Raw genomic sequence first — 14,107 nt, forward strand, 5'->3', positions numbered from 1 at the left:
GCGGGGAGGGAGATGGGGAATAGGTACCCCAGCCTCTCTTGCCCACCCTCTGTGCTGTCAGTGGCTGCCATGGAGGAGTGCAGGAGCCTCCTGGACACGGGCTGGAGAGCTCAGCCTCCCAGGTGGAGGCAGGGTGAAGGAGGGAGGGGAGTGACTCCAGGGACAGGTAACAGCACAGTGGTCTGCGCCCTGCTGTGTGTCCCCCACCTACCAGCCGACGAATACCGGGTGTCTACTGTGGGCATGTGGACCTGCTGCAGATTTCTTTGGAGAGCTCACTGGACATACTTGTGGACCTAACTGCATATCCAGGCCTCTCCAGGGTGTCCATCCCACTGGTCACTTAGGCCAGCTGGCCTTGTAATAGTCACAGTCTTGTTATTCTGAATATGCATCCATTAGCTCGGTCTGCCAGGGTGGTGGGTATAGGGCAGGACCTGTGCGGGTTTGACCTTGCATTTCCCCTGTCCCTGAGGAGTTCCCACCTTGGGAGTGCATGGCCCAGTCTGCAGGCATTGGGCAGCCTGGCTGGAGGCCCTTTGTTTGTGACCATGGTCTGGCTGCTGGGGCTCCCCCCTGCAGGGAGGTCAGGCTCCCTTGCTCTGCCCCTCCCCTTGTGGCTCCTCTTTTTAGATTGGAAAGGGGGGTTGTCTGCAGAAGCCAGACATTAAGGGGGCCACTTGCTGTGGGGGCCGTGGGAAACAGCAGCTGGAGTCTCCAGGAGGGATGTGTTTGCATCTGAGAACCAGTGCTGTAGAGATTGTGCCCTCCTGTGTTTCACCTGTGTGTCTCCAGCCCTGCTTGCTTATCTCCAAGGACAGGGAGCTCATCCCTTCCCCCTAGCAGCCTGGTCTAATGCTTGACCTGGAGAAAGCTTTTCCCATGCGGAACTGGGATCCACCCCCATGCCCCCCACCCTTCATACACACCTGAGGGTCCTGACCTTCCCAGAGCAGCTTGTGGAGATGTACCAGGGCTCTCTGAGGCTTCTCTTCTCTAGTTGAGGCACCCTAAGGGGCCCAGGCCCCCTCCCCATTGGGCCACCTCCTCTGAACACATCTCCGTGGGTCTTAGCTGTCTCGCAGGGGGTCACACAACCTTCAGACAGCGCAGGAGGCTCTGAGCAGCATGCCACAAGCCCCATGCTTCCATTCTTCTAGCTGGAGACCGTAGTGGGAATGAGCATGAGGTCCCCAGTTTTGGGGTGAGCCTGGGGGGGGACCCTGAATTCAAGCACACCCAACATGTGTCAGTCAGTGATGAGGCCACACAGGCTTTGTGGGGAACAGGAACCCATCCCCTGTGTGACATCTCAAAGTGGCTAGGGCTCGGTGGTTTTCAAGAGGAGTCAGAAATTTGAATTTTCTTTTTCAGAAACCTACTGCCAGTTCCTGATTCCTCGTTGTGCTTATAGAGCCCCCCTTCCTGAGGTGGCTTCTCGGCTGGGGGAAAGGGGATGTCCCTTCCTGGCTTTACCAGATTCATCCGGACTTTCCTTGGGCTTCTCAAACTTGGCGTGGCCCCAGCTGGGCTGCACGTCCCCCTGCAGGCCCTCCTTCGGCAGCCTTCCCTGCCTCGGGAAGCCAGAGCTCCATCCTCCCAGGTCCTTGGGCCAAACCTCGGTGGCTCCTCCCAGACTCCTCTCCTGTCACACCCCATCCAGCCTGTCAGCGAATCCTGTCAGTTCTGCCTTTGAAATAACTCCCCTTCCCCTCATCCTCTCCTGCCTCCTATCCTTTGCCACCCTGGCCATCTCATGCCCTCTCCCTGGTCTCCCTGCCCCTGCTTAGCTCCCTTGTTCTCAACATAGCAGCTGGGTGAATCCCTGTGAGTAGAGAGTCCCGTCTGGTGGTCCCAGACTCCACAGCTCCCAGCAGCCCCTGCCGGAGCCAGAAGCCCTGCTTGATCTGACTGTTGTTACTTCACTCATCCTTGCTCATGTGCTCAGCGATGGTGGCCCTCTGCTGGTCCTGCCTCAGGCCCTTTGCACTTGCTGTTGGGTAGGCTGACATGCAGATATGCCTTAACCTTCAGATATTCACATGGCTGTCTCCTGTGATTCACTCAGGTCTCAGATGAAATGGCACTTCCTTAGAGAAGCCTTGCTTGACCACCCTGGCTAAAATAGGCTTTCCCACAGTCCCAGTCATTTCCTGCTCCACTTCCTTGCTTTCTGTCATTTATTTCTCCATTGTGCTTATTACTGCCGGGCATTCAGTGGGTCTATTACCTGCCTCCCCACATCAGAGCCTCTCTGCTGGCACAATGGCCACAGAGCTGATTCCTTTGCTGAGAACCCCCAGTTCTAGAGGTGCCCAGCACTTAGGGCCTGTTCAGTCGGTGTTGGGTGACTGGCTGGCAGAGGCAAACTTGCAGGTCCCGCTGAACTGAGTGCAGAAGAGTCGGAGGAGTTGCTGTCATTGTCCCCTGGACTCAGGCCCTTACCCTCCAGGGGGAGGGGGGAGGGGGCAGCAGCATGAGGCCGCTTCCTCTAGAAACAGTGGTGGCTCTGCACTCTGTTCCCTCCCTCCTCTTGTCAGAAACTTTTAAGAAGTCATTATCATATTCTTTTTTGTTTGAATGTGTAAAGGTTTGAAATTTTTATAGTTACAGGTTTGAAATGACAAACACTTAAAATATTAGAGATGTCACTTTATTCCCCCCCCCCCCCATTTTTTAGGAAGTCAGACAGTTTTAGCAAAGTGACTGCAAACAAACAATAGCTCAGCCTCGCTGCGGTAGGTGGAGAAGGAGCCCTGTCTGGGAGTGAGGGCAGGCTCAGGGCGGTACCCACTGGGATCACAGACTTTTCCCTGCTGCAGGGAAGGCTCCACAGGGCTCGGGGCCACAGCGGCGGTGTGTTGGGGTCAGCTGCTCTCAGGTCACTAGGGGTCTGCTGAGTGGGGTTGCAGAGGGCATGGAGGGCATATCCCAGGGCAGATGGGAGGTGAGGCTGGGGCTGGGGTGGGGGCCAGAGGGTGGAGAGCTGTTCCTGGGGGGAGTGGACAGGACTGACAGGGGGTGTTAAGGACAGAAGGTATCTAGAATAACTCTGGGAAGGGCAGTAGCATTTGCTGAGGCAGCTGAGGACATTGGCAGGAGCCTCCCCTGTGGCTAAACTTGTTGTCCAAGGGCAGGGGCTCTGCTGGGGGCTATTCCTGGGCCCGGCGGTCTGAGGGCTCTGGTGGGAGGCTTGGCTGGCTGTGCCCGGGACGGGGCTTGTTCCTGCGCAGCATCCACCTGACCATATCCTCTGGCTGGCAGCCAGGCTTCTCAGTGGATGGCCGGCTATCAAGTTGGACTTTGACGGGGACAGATGTTACTTGGATGGTCGTGTGTGTGTGTGTGTATGTGCATGCGTGTGTGTGTGTCCACCAGTGGTGTCCTGGCCCATGGAGGAGGCTGTGGGCAGGAGGCTCCTACTCAGAGGGCATGCGTCAGAAGGCAGGCAAGGGTTGGGGGGTGTCAGTGGCCCCGAGCTGGCGACTCTGCGGATGCCCCCGTCTGTGCATCTGAGCAGACGTGCCCGGAAGCATGTGCGTGTGCAGTATTACAGGGGTGCACGCATGCAGGTGAAGCTGGCCAGGGCTCCGTCCTGCCGCGTGCAGGTACTGGCGTGTGTGCACCTGCGGGCCCCCCCACCCCGCCCTGCAGTGCTGACAGGTGTTCTTTCCGGTTCCCCCAGGCCCTTGCAGGAGAAGAGGCAGTTCGTCTCGAGGTGGCACCCAGACTGGCCGCGGGACCATGGCATTGCTCCGGGCGCCTGCGGGAGCCTGGCTGGCCTTGACCCTGGCCCTGGCCCTGGGCCCGAGCTCCGGCGGGGCCGCCCCCAGGCAGGACTGCACAGGTGTGGAGTGCCCACCGCTGGAGAACTGCATCGAGGAGGCGCTGGAGCCGGGCGCCTGCTGCGCCACGTGCGTGCAGCAGGGCTGTGCCTGCGAGGGCTACCAGTACTATGACTGCCTGCAGGGCGGCTTTGTGCGTGGCCGCGTGCCCGCCGGCCAGTCCTACTTTGTGGACTTCGGCAGCACCGAGTGCTCCTGCCCCCCCGGCGGCGGCAAGATCAGCTGCCAGTTCATGCTGTGCCCGGAGCTGCCCCCCAACTGCATTGAGGCAGTGGTGGTGGCCGACAGCTGCCCGCAGTGCGGCCAGGTGGGCTGTGTCCACGCCGGGCGCAAGTACGCTGCCGGCCACACCGCGCACCTGCCACCCTGCCGGGCCTGCCACTGTCCTGACGCTGGCGGTGAGCTCATCTGCTACCGGCTACCTGGTTGCCGCGGAGATGCCGAGGCTGCGCCCTCCGCCACTGCTGGGAACTTCTCAGATGCTGAGGAGGGTGACCCTGAGCGACACTACGAAGATCCCTACAGCTATGACCAGGAGGTGGCTGAGGCGGAGGCTGCGGCGGCCCTGGCGGGCGAGCTCCAGGCAGGCGCAGGGGGCCCGGCCGCGCTGGGAGGCGGTGGTCAGCCGTCCTCCGCCATCCAGGACACCCCCTGGCCGGCCGCCCTCCCCAGGCCCACGGCGGCTGCTGCCCTGGGTCCCCCGGCCCCCGTGCAAACCAAAGCCAGGAGAGTGACAGAGGACAGCCAGGGCGAGGGGCAGGCCGGGGCAGAAGAGCTGGCCGTCAGGGAGCAGCCCGCCGCAGGTGGCCCCCGGGGACTGGATGGACTGCCCACTGTGGACCCAGCTGGGCCTCATCTCCCCGCCCAAGAGGGCACGGCAGCGGCGGGAGTGGGGCCTGAAGAGAACTTAATCCCAGACGCCCAGGCCACCCTTCGCAGTGCAGGGCAGAAGGGAGCCGGGCCCATCCCGGAGTCCAGCACGGCCGGCGTCCCCCCATCACAGGCCACACCGCACTCTCCCGGGGGCACGACGAAGCCCAGCACCCACACTGTCCTGACCACATCTCCCGAGGAGGCACCCTGGGTCCCACCCACCCAAGAAGTGCCCAAGCAGCCACCGGTTCTGCCCCGTGTTCAGCCAGCGGAGGACACAGACCCTAACTCTGTTCATTCTGTCCCCAGAGGTGACCCTGAAGGTAAGAGCCTATTCTGGTTTCTCCAGGGATGCTCAGCCCAGGGAAGGGCAGCCTCAGGGCCCCCGTCAGTGCCCCCCAGGTCTCTGCACTGTTGCCTGGGGCAGGGGGAGCTGGGTCTATGGAGCCAGATTGGGGACAGTCAGCCCGGCCCCCACGCTCCAGGCCCGGAGGCTCTGAGATGGTGCTTTCTCCCTGGCTGCACTCCTAGGGGTGGAGTGGGCGGGGAGGGGTGAGGTCCCTGTTGGTGAAGGTGCGGGGCTACCTGGGGGCCTGGTAGATGCACCTGATCAGGGCTGGAGTTCCCGCAGGAGGGCTCAGCTCAGGTGCAGGCTGGGCCCAGTGGGATCTGCAGGTGCCCTGGCAGGAAGCAGGGAGTCTTGCACATGTGGTGCAGCTGCTTGCTCACATCCCGTCTGACAGTAGCACCTGGGCATGGCTGTGTTCTTGGTCTCTGAGGGGACAGCGGAAGAGATGTGGTCTCCCGTGGAGGCTCCTCACGAGAGCCTAGTAGCAGGGCTGCCGCCCCTTGCGGCCAGGGGTCCTGTCAACACACACGTCATTCTCGTCCCTGCTCTGTTCAGCACCCTGCCGTGGCTCCCACCTACTTGAAGTAGAGGCCAAGGCTCTCTTCAAGGCTGCAGGCTCTGCCGCAGTCAGCCCCGTGACCTCCCAGACCACTCTCCGTCACCCTTGTCCTACTCTGTTCTGGCTGATGTCACAACAATGCCATGGACTTAGCAGGCATTTCTCATGGTTCTGGAAGCTGAGAAGTCCAAGATGAGGGTGATGGCAGATGTGGTGTCTGGTGAGGGCCCTCTGCTCCTTGAGTGGCAGGCGAAGGTGCAGCTCATCTGAGACACATAGAGAAGGAGCAGGTTTTTCTTATCTTAAAGATTTTATTTATTCATGAGAGACACACACAGAGAGAGAGAGAGAGAGAGAGAGAGAGAGAGGCAAAGACGCAGGCAGAGGGAGAAGCAGGCTCCATGCAGGGAGCCCGACATGGGACTCGATCCCGGGTCTCCAGGATCATGCACTGGGCTGAAGGCGGACGCTCAACCACTGAGCCACCCAGAGATCCCAAGAAGGAGCTGGTTTTCTTGCCTCTTTTCTTAGAAGGGCACTGATCCCATCATGAGGGCTCCACCCCCATGGCCTAATTACATCCCCAAAGGTTCATCTCCACATACCATCCCTGTTAGGGTTTTGTTGTTTTTAAAGATTTTATTTATTTATTTGAAAGAGAGAGAGAGAGAGAGAACACAAGCGAAGGGAGGGCAGGAGGAGAGGGAGAAGCAGATTCCCCACTGAGCAGAGAACTGGACGTGGGGCTCGAACCCAGGACCCTGGGATCATGACCCAAGCCGAAGGCCAATGCTTAACCAATTGACCCATCCAGGCCCCCCACCCCCCAATTAGGCTTTTGACATATGACATTGGGGGTGGAGCATAAACACTCAGCTCTTATTGAGCTTCTCCCTTACCCACTCTGGTTAGCACTGGCCTCCTAGCCCCTTTCAGGTACCTTCCAGCCCTAGGGCCTTTGCACTTGCCGCTTGCTCTTGAAATGCTCTCCCAGGTGTCCATGTGACTCATTCCTTCCTTCAATTAAGCTCTCTTTTCGAGCTTACCTACCCAGGGAGGCCTTCTCTGATCATCTAGTTAAAAGAGCATTCCACCGTCCTCTTACCCTGCTTAATTTTTCCTAGCAATACCTGACATTATAGCACTTAGTTAAGTTGTTTAACATTGTTACCCCCACTGGAATGTTAGTGCCATGAGTGGAGGGACCATACCCGTCATCTTCTCTGCTTATGCCTAACGGCCTCCAGCAGGGCCTGGCAACACAGTTGGCTCTCTGTAAATAACGGAGTAAATAAATGAGCGAATCGCTGGGGGCTTTCTGGCCATCCCCTCTACCATCCTTTCTCATCCTAGCTTCCCTGCCATCCCATAAACACCTTATACTGACATATCCCCTCTCTTCCACCCATTTGCTCACACTGTTCCCTGCCCTCCTCCAGGAAGCCTTCCTTGAATCTTTATGCCTTGTCTGATCCTGTCACCACTCCCACTCCCCGGTTCCCTGCCTCACCTCTTAGGGTACCTTAGGCAGTTGTCTGCTCGTCTAGAGATCCCTCCTTATAGCTGAGAATCTATGTCTTGTTCAATCTCGTATGTAAACCTTCTCTATAAACCTTCATTAGGCATTAACTGTGACCAGGCCCTGGTGGGCCCTGGGGAGGCAGAAATGAACCACTACGGCCCATGTCCACAGGCCTGGGGCAGCGAGAGTGGGATGCCTGGGTGGTATCTGGGAAGGCTTCCTGGAGGAGGGGGCATGAGGGGGCTCTGGAATTTCTGCAGCCCACCCTTCTGCCCACGGCTGTGTGGCCTTGGGCAGGTCTTTTACCTGGCTGGGGCCCCGTTTTCCCGACTGTCAAGTACTATAGCCCTTGCTGGGCATAGACTCTGCATAAAGCCTGTACCTACACAGTGAGGGGGTGAAATTGCAGGCTCCTCCTGACCTAGTAGGAGGATCAGCCCCCCACGACCGCCAGCCAAGATGGCTCTCCTTCCAGCCCAATTATGGTGAGTAGGGCATGGAGCTCGCCCTTGCTCAGCACCTCCTAGGTGCCAGGCCCCATTTCTGTGATTTGATCCTTTCCGCAAGCTGGGGAGGTGGGCTCCTTCTTTAAAACTGAGCGCGTCAAGGTCAGAGAGGTGTGGCTAGTGGCTCCAGGTTGCAGAGTGGGAGTTGGTGGGCTGGAACTAGGGGGCTCCTCTTTACCCAGCCCTGAGCCTGCAGGATGTGGGGAGCATGCGTGGGGTGAGCTGGGGGCTGTAATGAAGTACATGTGTGCCCGGGGAGAGCTTGCGGGCCTGGCTCTGGAGCATGGTGCATGCAGCGAGTTTGGGTTGCAGCCTCCCAGGGTTTCAAAATAGACACAGCCCCCACCCCTCACCCCCGCCTCTAGCTCCAGAGGCCTCTCTGTGGTTCTGGGCCTTTGGAATCTTGGAGACTGATTTTGTTCTCAGGAGCCCTAGTTATTTTTTCCTCTGCCCTGTGCTTTCTCAAATGGATTTTGAGGTGTGGCTTTTGATGAGGGCTGCTTGGGGCAGAGGCCCCCTGATTTGGTGTCCCCCACTCCATTTGAGGGCTGTCCTGGTGGAGGGCCTAGCACATGCAAAGCCCAGAGCTAATTAACAGGGCATGGACAGGCAGCTGTGTTTTTTTGGTGTGCAAGGAAAGGAAGGTGTGGGAAGTTGCGAGCCAGGGGAGCTTGGCTCTGGCCAGATCAACAAGGGCTAGCCTGCCATTGACCACCCCCACCCACCTTTCCTCCTCTCCATACCACGTGTCCAACTGTCACCCACCGGCTCCCATGCTCTGCTCCACTACTGCTCAGCTTGGGCAAGTGGCTTACAGTTCTGTGCCTCCTTTTCTCCATTAGTAAGCCGCAGGTGAGTCCCTGCCTCGTGGGGGCGTCTTGATTAAATGAGCTGATTCATGTCCAGTGCTTGGCACAGAGCATAGCTCTTGCTGAGTAATTAAAAATGTTAGCTACTGGTTGTCACCCTCCACTCTTCATTCTACCTGTTTACTTCTTCTTCTTCTTTTTTTTAAAGATGTTATTTATTTATTCATGAAAGACACACAGAGGCAGAGACACAGGCAGAGGGAGAAGCAGGCCCCATGCAGGGAGTCCAGTGGGGGACTCGATCCTGGGTCCCCAGGATCACATCCTGGGCCGAAGGCAGAGCTCAACCGCTGAGCCACCCGGGCTGCCCCTTTACCTGTTTGCTTCTTCAAGAGATGTTTGTGGGCCCCTGTCTGTGCTTGGGGCTGCGCCTGTGAGTGGGGCAGCACAGCCTCTCCCCTCCGAGGGTGTTCAGTGGACAAGCACACACAGAGATTTATTCATGGCCATAACTGAGGACGCACAGCTCAGGAAGGGTGGGTGGTGGAAAGCCTGATGGGTGGGGGTCAGGGGCCCGATGGAGCATCCTCCAGGATGTGGGGACCTTGTGGGGGGAGGGCTGGGCATCCCTAGTGACCGAGGGGCTCTTAGTGGGGAGTAGCCGGGGAGGTAGCTTTGCCCTGCCCGCCAGGGGAGCTAGCTGAGAGGCGGGCCATGGAGCCGGAAATGACCCTCGCCATGTTGCCATGGCAGCCCTGGGGCCTGGAGAAGGAGGTTTCCAGCCATTGCCCCAGGCCCGGCTGGGGTGGGGGTCCTGTCTTTGAGCCGGAGCTGTGCCAGGGATCCTGGCTGCCTCTGAGCATGTCCAGATGTGGCCTAATGGAAGCCACATGCCCGGCTCCCTGGGCCGGGGAGAGGGGGTCCGATGTCTGTTGTCACTCAGGGGACTTTGTGGGAGGGCCCTCCCTGCCTACTGCTGGGGTGGCAGGATGGAGGCGGGAGCCAGGGACTTCTTCCCGCTGCCCTTCTGGGCCCTAGGGGAGGGCGCCCTGGGGCAGGTGGTCCTCAGGAAGTCCAAGTTTCTCCCTCCTGGGAAGGTCTCCAGCAAAACCTCAGTGGGCCCCCAGACCGCTTGGCAGGAAAGGGGCCCCTTCCTCGGGACCCTCAAGTAACCAGCTTCTGCAGGGCAGGGGTCTTTGGATGCTTTGACATTCTGGTTAACAGAGAAACTTTAAAACTCAAATAACTCTGTTAATTGCAGATGCTTTGTAGTTCTTGTGACTTGAGCCAGCACCGTTATAGGCGCTGTGATAATTAACCCCTTTAATCCTCACTGCCGCCCCCATCCCTCGTTGACAGCAGAGGAATCGGGCCCCTTGTCGGAGAACATATGCACAGGGAGTGGAGGTAGATCCAGATTTCCCACGTGTTTCTTCATGTCTTCATCCCTGTTGTCTCTGTGTGCCCGGTGTGGGCACGGGCCGTGACAGATGCTGAACGTACAGTGTAGAACAAAACCCCGCACAGTCCCTGCCCTTGGGGAGCTCACGGTTTAGAGGGAGAGGTAGCCCAATAGTCACATGAGTGTGACGTTCTGAGCCATGACCAGGGGTGAGGACAGAGGTGGATGTGCTCTCTAAGCCTGGCTTGGGGGATCTGACTTCTTCTGGGGATCAGGGAAGGCTTCCTGGGGGAAGTAATGTTTGAGCACTAGGGCTTGTTGACTGAGTGATAGGTGGCAAGCAGAGAGGGGAGGGTGCTCCAGGCAGAGGACACAGCACATGCAAAGGCTCTGTAGTCGGAGGGAGTACATGAGATTGAAAGGAGGCTATGTGAGTGGTATGAACCTGGGGAGGGGTGGGGACCATGATGGTATTGATCCTCAAGGTGAATATTTGAGTCTGTCCAAAAGCAGTGGAGAGCCATTGAAGGTGCAAGGCAGGAGGTGATCTTATTTGGGTAGTGCAGTGCTCCCTCTGGGTGCTAGGACGAGAACACAGGACTGGCAATGGGCCTTCCCAATGTCTGTGGGTTTCCAGCACCCCCTTCCCCCTGCCCAGCACCCCCCAGCCTCGCCCATAACCACCAGGCTGTGACTCCAGGGGCACAGGAGAGAGGGACCTTCCCAGACTCTCCTGTCCCTGGAGGATCCTTGCAGACCCTGCCTTCTCTTCTCTAGTCTTGGCCTGTGGGAGATTTGTGTGGGGCCTGAGGGAAGCAGGCTGCAACCTCGGACACCTGAGCTCATATCCCGTGCAACATAATCACCTCCTGCTAGAGCTCCAGGCCCCCAGAGCAGGCAGAGGATGGAGTTGCCCCGTGGAGGCTGAGGCCCTGCTCCGCAGCAGAGCCCCCGCCAGGAGAGCCAATAGGAGGGCCCAGCCAGCCCTTCCTCTCATCACCCCAAACCACGGGGCCTTGAAATGGGGTATCTGACTATGCTTAGGGCTGTATGGGGCCTGCTGAGAGCAATAGGACAGGCAACCCGGGGGCCTGGGCTCCCCACATCCACAGTTAGGCCTGGTCTGAAGCCCACCACTCACTGTATGATCTGGGGCCTGAGACATCACCCCTCTGAGCCCAGTCTCTTTGTTGACAAAATGGCATGTTTACAAGTGCCTGAGGCTGTCGGGAGGACGAACATGTCAGGAGCCAGGCCTGCGTGGAGCAAGAACACAGGCCAGCGTTGCCTGCACCTCTGCCCACTGTCCTGTTAATGTGGCGCACGGTCCTCTCCTCAGTCCACTGTTAGCTTCTTTCTGCAAAGCATCTTTATAAGCAGTAGAATTTTGTTGTGAATAATTTGAAATCAGAAGATTTCACATATATCTCAGTTCTCTAGCTTTCCCAGAACATTGGCAGTTGCGGGCACACCAGGCCCATGTGCCACAGGCGGGCCATTGGGGTTGCTGAGTGAAGGCTCCCCACCCTTCAGACTGGGTGGGTGCTCTGCAGTTTGCTGGGCAAGCTGTCCTTGGTTTCATCACCAGCCTGGCTCCGGTTGGCAGCTGGGTCGGGTCCTGTACCGGGGGTACCTGTCAGGGCATAGAGTTTCACCTTATGGTCTGTGTGGTCATTCTCTTTTATGGATGAGAAACTGGGATCCTGAGAGGGGAGGGGGCTTTTCTGGAGGTCACAAGAGAGCTGGACAGGGGCTGCGGGCTCCTAGTGGAGGGATGGGCTCATGGCTCCCATGGGGGACCTGGAGGCACAAGTGGGTCTGCATGGCCTTGGCTGGGCCCTCCTGGTGTCTGTTGGCCCCAGAGCACAGAGCACTGGAAGGAAATGGGGCAGGGGCAGGGCTAGGCCTATGGTGGGTTTCTGTATTTTATTTTTAAAACTGTCCTCTATCTTTCAGAACAGCTTTATTGAGATACATTCACGCACCATCAAGTCTCCCCTTAAAGTGTATAGTCCAGTAGTTTTTATCAGAGTTGTGCAGAGATCACTGGACTCCAGTTTTAGAACATTTTCATCACTCCCAGAAGAAACCCTACACCCAGTAGCAGCCACTTGCCATTTCCTCCTCCCAGCCCCCTGCCCCCAGCAACCAAGCTACAGCTACTTGCTGTCTCCGTGGATTTGCATATTCTGGACATTCCTGGATGTGGAGTCATCCAATATGTGGTCTTCGGGGACTGGCTTCTGTCACTTAGCATAATGCTTTCAGGGTTCATCCATGTTGCGACATGCGTCAGTACTTTGTTCCTTTCTATGGCTGAATAACATTCCATGGTGTGGATGTCCTGTGTTTTCTATCCATGCATCCATCGACGGAATTGTTTCCATCTTCTGGATGTGACTGATACTCCATATGTACTCCGGTCTAGGCAGATGTGTCTGTCTCTCCTGGTCATAAACCCAGTGCGAGGACTGCTTGGTCATATGGTGACTGTACGTTCAGTTGGCAGTTGAGCTACCTGCTGTTTGCCCCAGCAGCCATACCATTTTGCATTCCCACCAGCGGGGCACGAGGGTTCTGACTTTCCACATCCTCGTCAACACTTCTTACTGTCTTTCTTTTCTCTTTTTGGGGGCGTTGGGGGGTGGGGAGACAGAGAATTGTAAGCAGCCTCTCTGCCCAGTGAGGAACCTGTCTTGGGGCTCGGATCTCATAACCCTGAGATCACAACCTGGGCCGTGAAATCCAGAGTCAGGCACTTAACAGACTGAGCCACCCGGGTGCCCCTTACTGCCGTGTCCTTTTGAGTAGAGCCATCCTCGTGGCCGGGAAGTGATACCTGATTGAGGTTTCGATTTGCATTTTTTCTGATGACTCATCAACTTAACTTTAGAAAATTCTAGAAAACACAGAACACATAAGCACATGTCCCATTAGCCATTAAAGTGATGACACCATCCCAATGTCATGTTGTCTCTGGAAGACTCTGCCATATACTCATGGGAGAAAAAGTGTGAAGAAGGCAACTCATGTTGCAGTGTTGTTAGGAAAATAACACTGATCTCATGGATGCCTGGAAAAGCCTCAGAGACCTAAGGGCCTAGGACCCTGCTTGAGAACCACTGGTCAGTCCACAAATACGAGCATATTATGCACACTGTTCTGTCTTGTGCTTTTTTCCTTTGACAGCGTGTCTTGGGATTTTTCCTTGTTTGTATGCGGAGAGTTCCCTGACCAGCCAGCGTGCCACTGTATGCTTGTTTCAGCTTTACTTTCCAGTCCCTACTGATGGATGTTTAAGTTCTTTCTAGCTTTCTACCATTAAAAAGCAGTGCTCTAGTGAATATCTTTTGCTGTGCCCTGGTGTGGAGCACTGTATCCATGTACATGTGCATTTCTTTATATATGTATTTATATTTATATTTATATTTTTTGTGAACTTATTAAAGTATAATCAATAACCTAACAGAAGCATACAGCTCAATAATACGTTTTCACAAATGAACACACCCATGTGACAGGGGCTCAGATCGTGAAACATCACAAGACAAGCCAGGGCGCCCCTGAGTGCCTGTCCTGGGGAACCACTGCCCCGACTTCTCACAGCAGATGTTAGTTCTCTGCTCTCTGACTTCTCTAAAGAGAACCAGAGTCTGTTCTCTTTCATGTCTGGCTTTTATTGCTCAGCACAGCGTTTCTGAGGTTACATGTGTTGTCGTTGGTCCCTTTGGTTGCTGAGAGGTTCTCCATCATATGGATGGACTCCAGTTTGGTTGTTCATTCTCCTGTCAAGAGGTGTTGGGGTTGTGTCAAGTCTGGGACGATTAGGAAGTGTATTTCTGTGCATCTGCTTGAACCAGTCTTCTGTTGATCACTGGCACACCTTTCTTTTGGGAGGCACTGGCTCCTGTGTGCTCAGCGTTAGAAGACAGAGCATGTGTATCTGTCACCTCAGTAGATGTTAATTTGTCCTTCTTTGAAAGGTGTGCCAGATTTTGCTCACACCTGTGATATATGAGAATGCATTTTCCCTGTTATTTATTCGGCAGATATTTATTGAGTACCTATGGCATTGCTCCAGGGGCTGGGGACATAGCACCATAATTAAAATGGGTGGAATTCCCATCTCTCATGGAGCTTCCACTCTAGTGGGCTTGAGGGGGCACATAATTAATCACATGAATATGTAAAATTTATGGTATATGGTGCTAGGCACTAAGGGGAAAATGAAGCAAGGTGCTA

General features: G+C 56.3%; 1 protein-coding gene across 3 annotated transcripts in view; it reads left to right on the forward strand.

The window, feature by feature from the left end:
• FBLN2 (fibulin 2) overlaps positions 1-14,107 on the forward strand; it is a 98,988-nt gene that overhangs the window by 34,711 nt on the left and 50,170 nt on the right. For all 3 annotated transcript variants that reach the window (XM_072784987.1, XM_072784986.1, XM_072784988.1), the window contains one exon: positions 3,686-5,041. In XM_072784987.1, the coding sequence (XP_072641088.1) occupies positions 3,745-5,041 (1,297 nt within the window). In that variant the 5' untranslated portion in view covers positions 3,686-3,744. The remainder of the gene's footprint in view (positions 1-3,685; positions 5,042-14,107) is intronic.

The sequence above is a fragment of the Canis lupus genome, chromosome 19 (assembly GCF_048164855.1).
Source record: "Canis lupus baileyi chromosome 19, mCanLup2.hap1, whole genome shotgun sequence".
Taxonomy (NCBI): domain Eukaryota; kingdom Metazoa; phylum Chordata; class Mammalia; order Carnivora; family Canidae; genus Canis; species Canis lupus.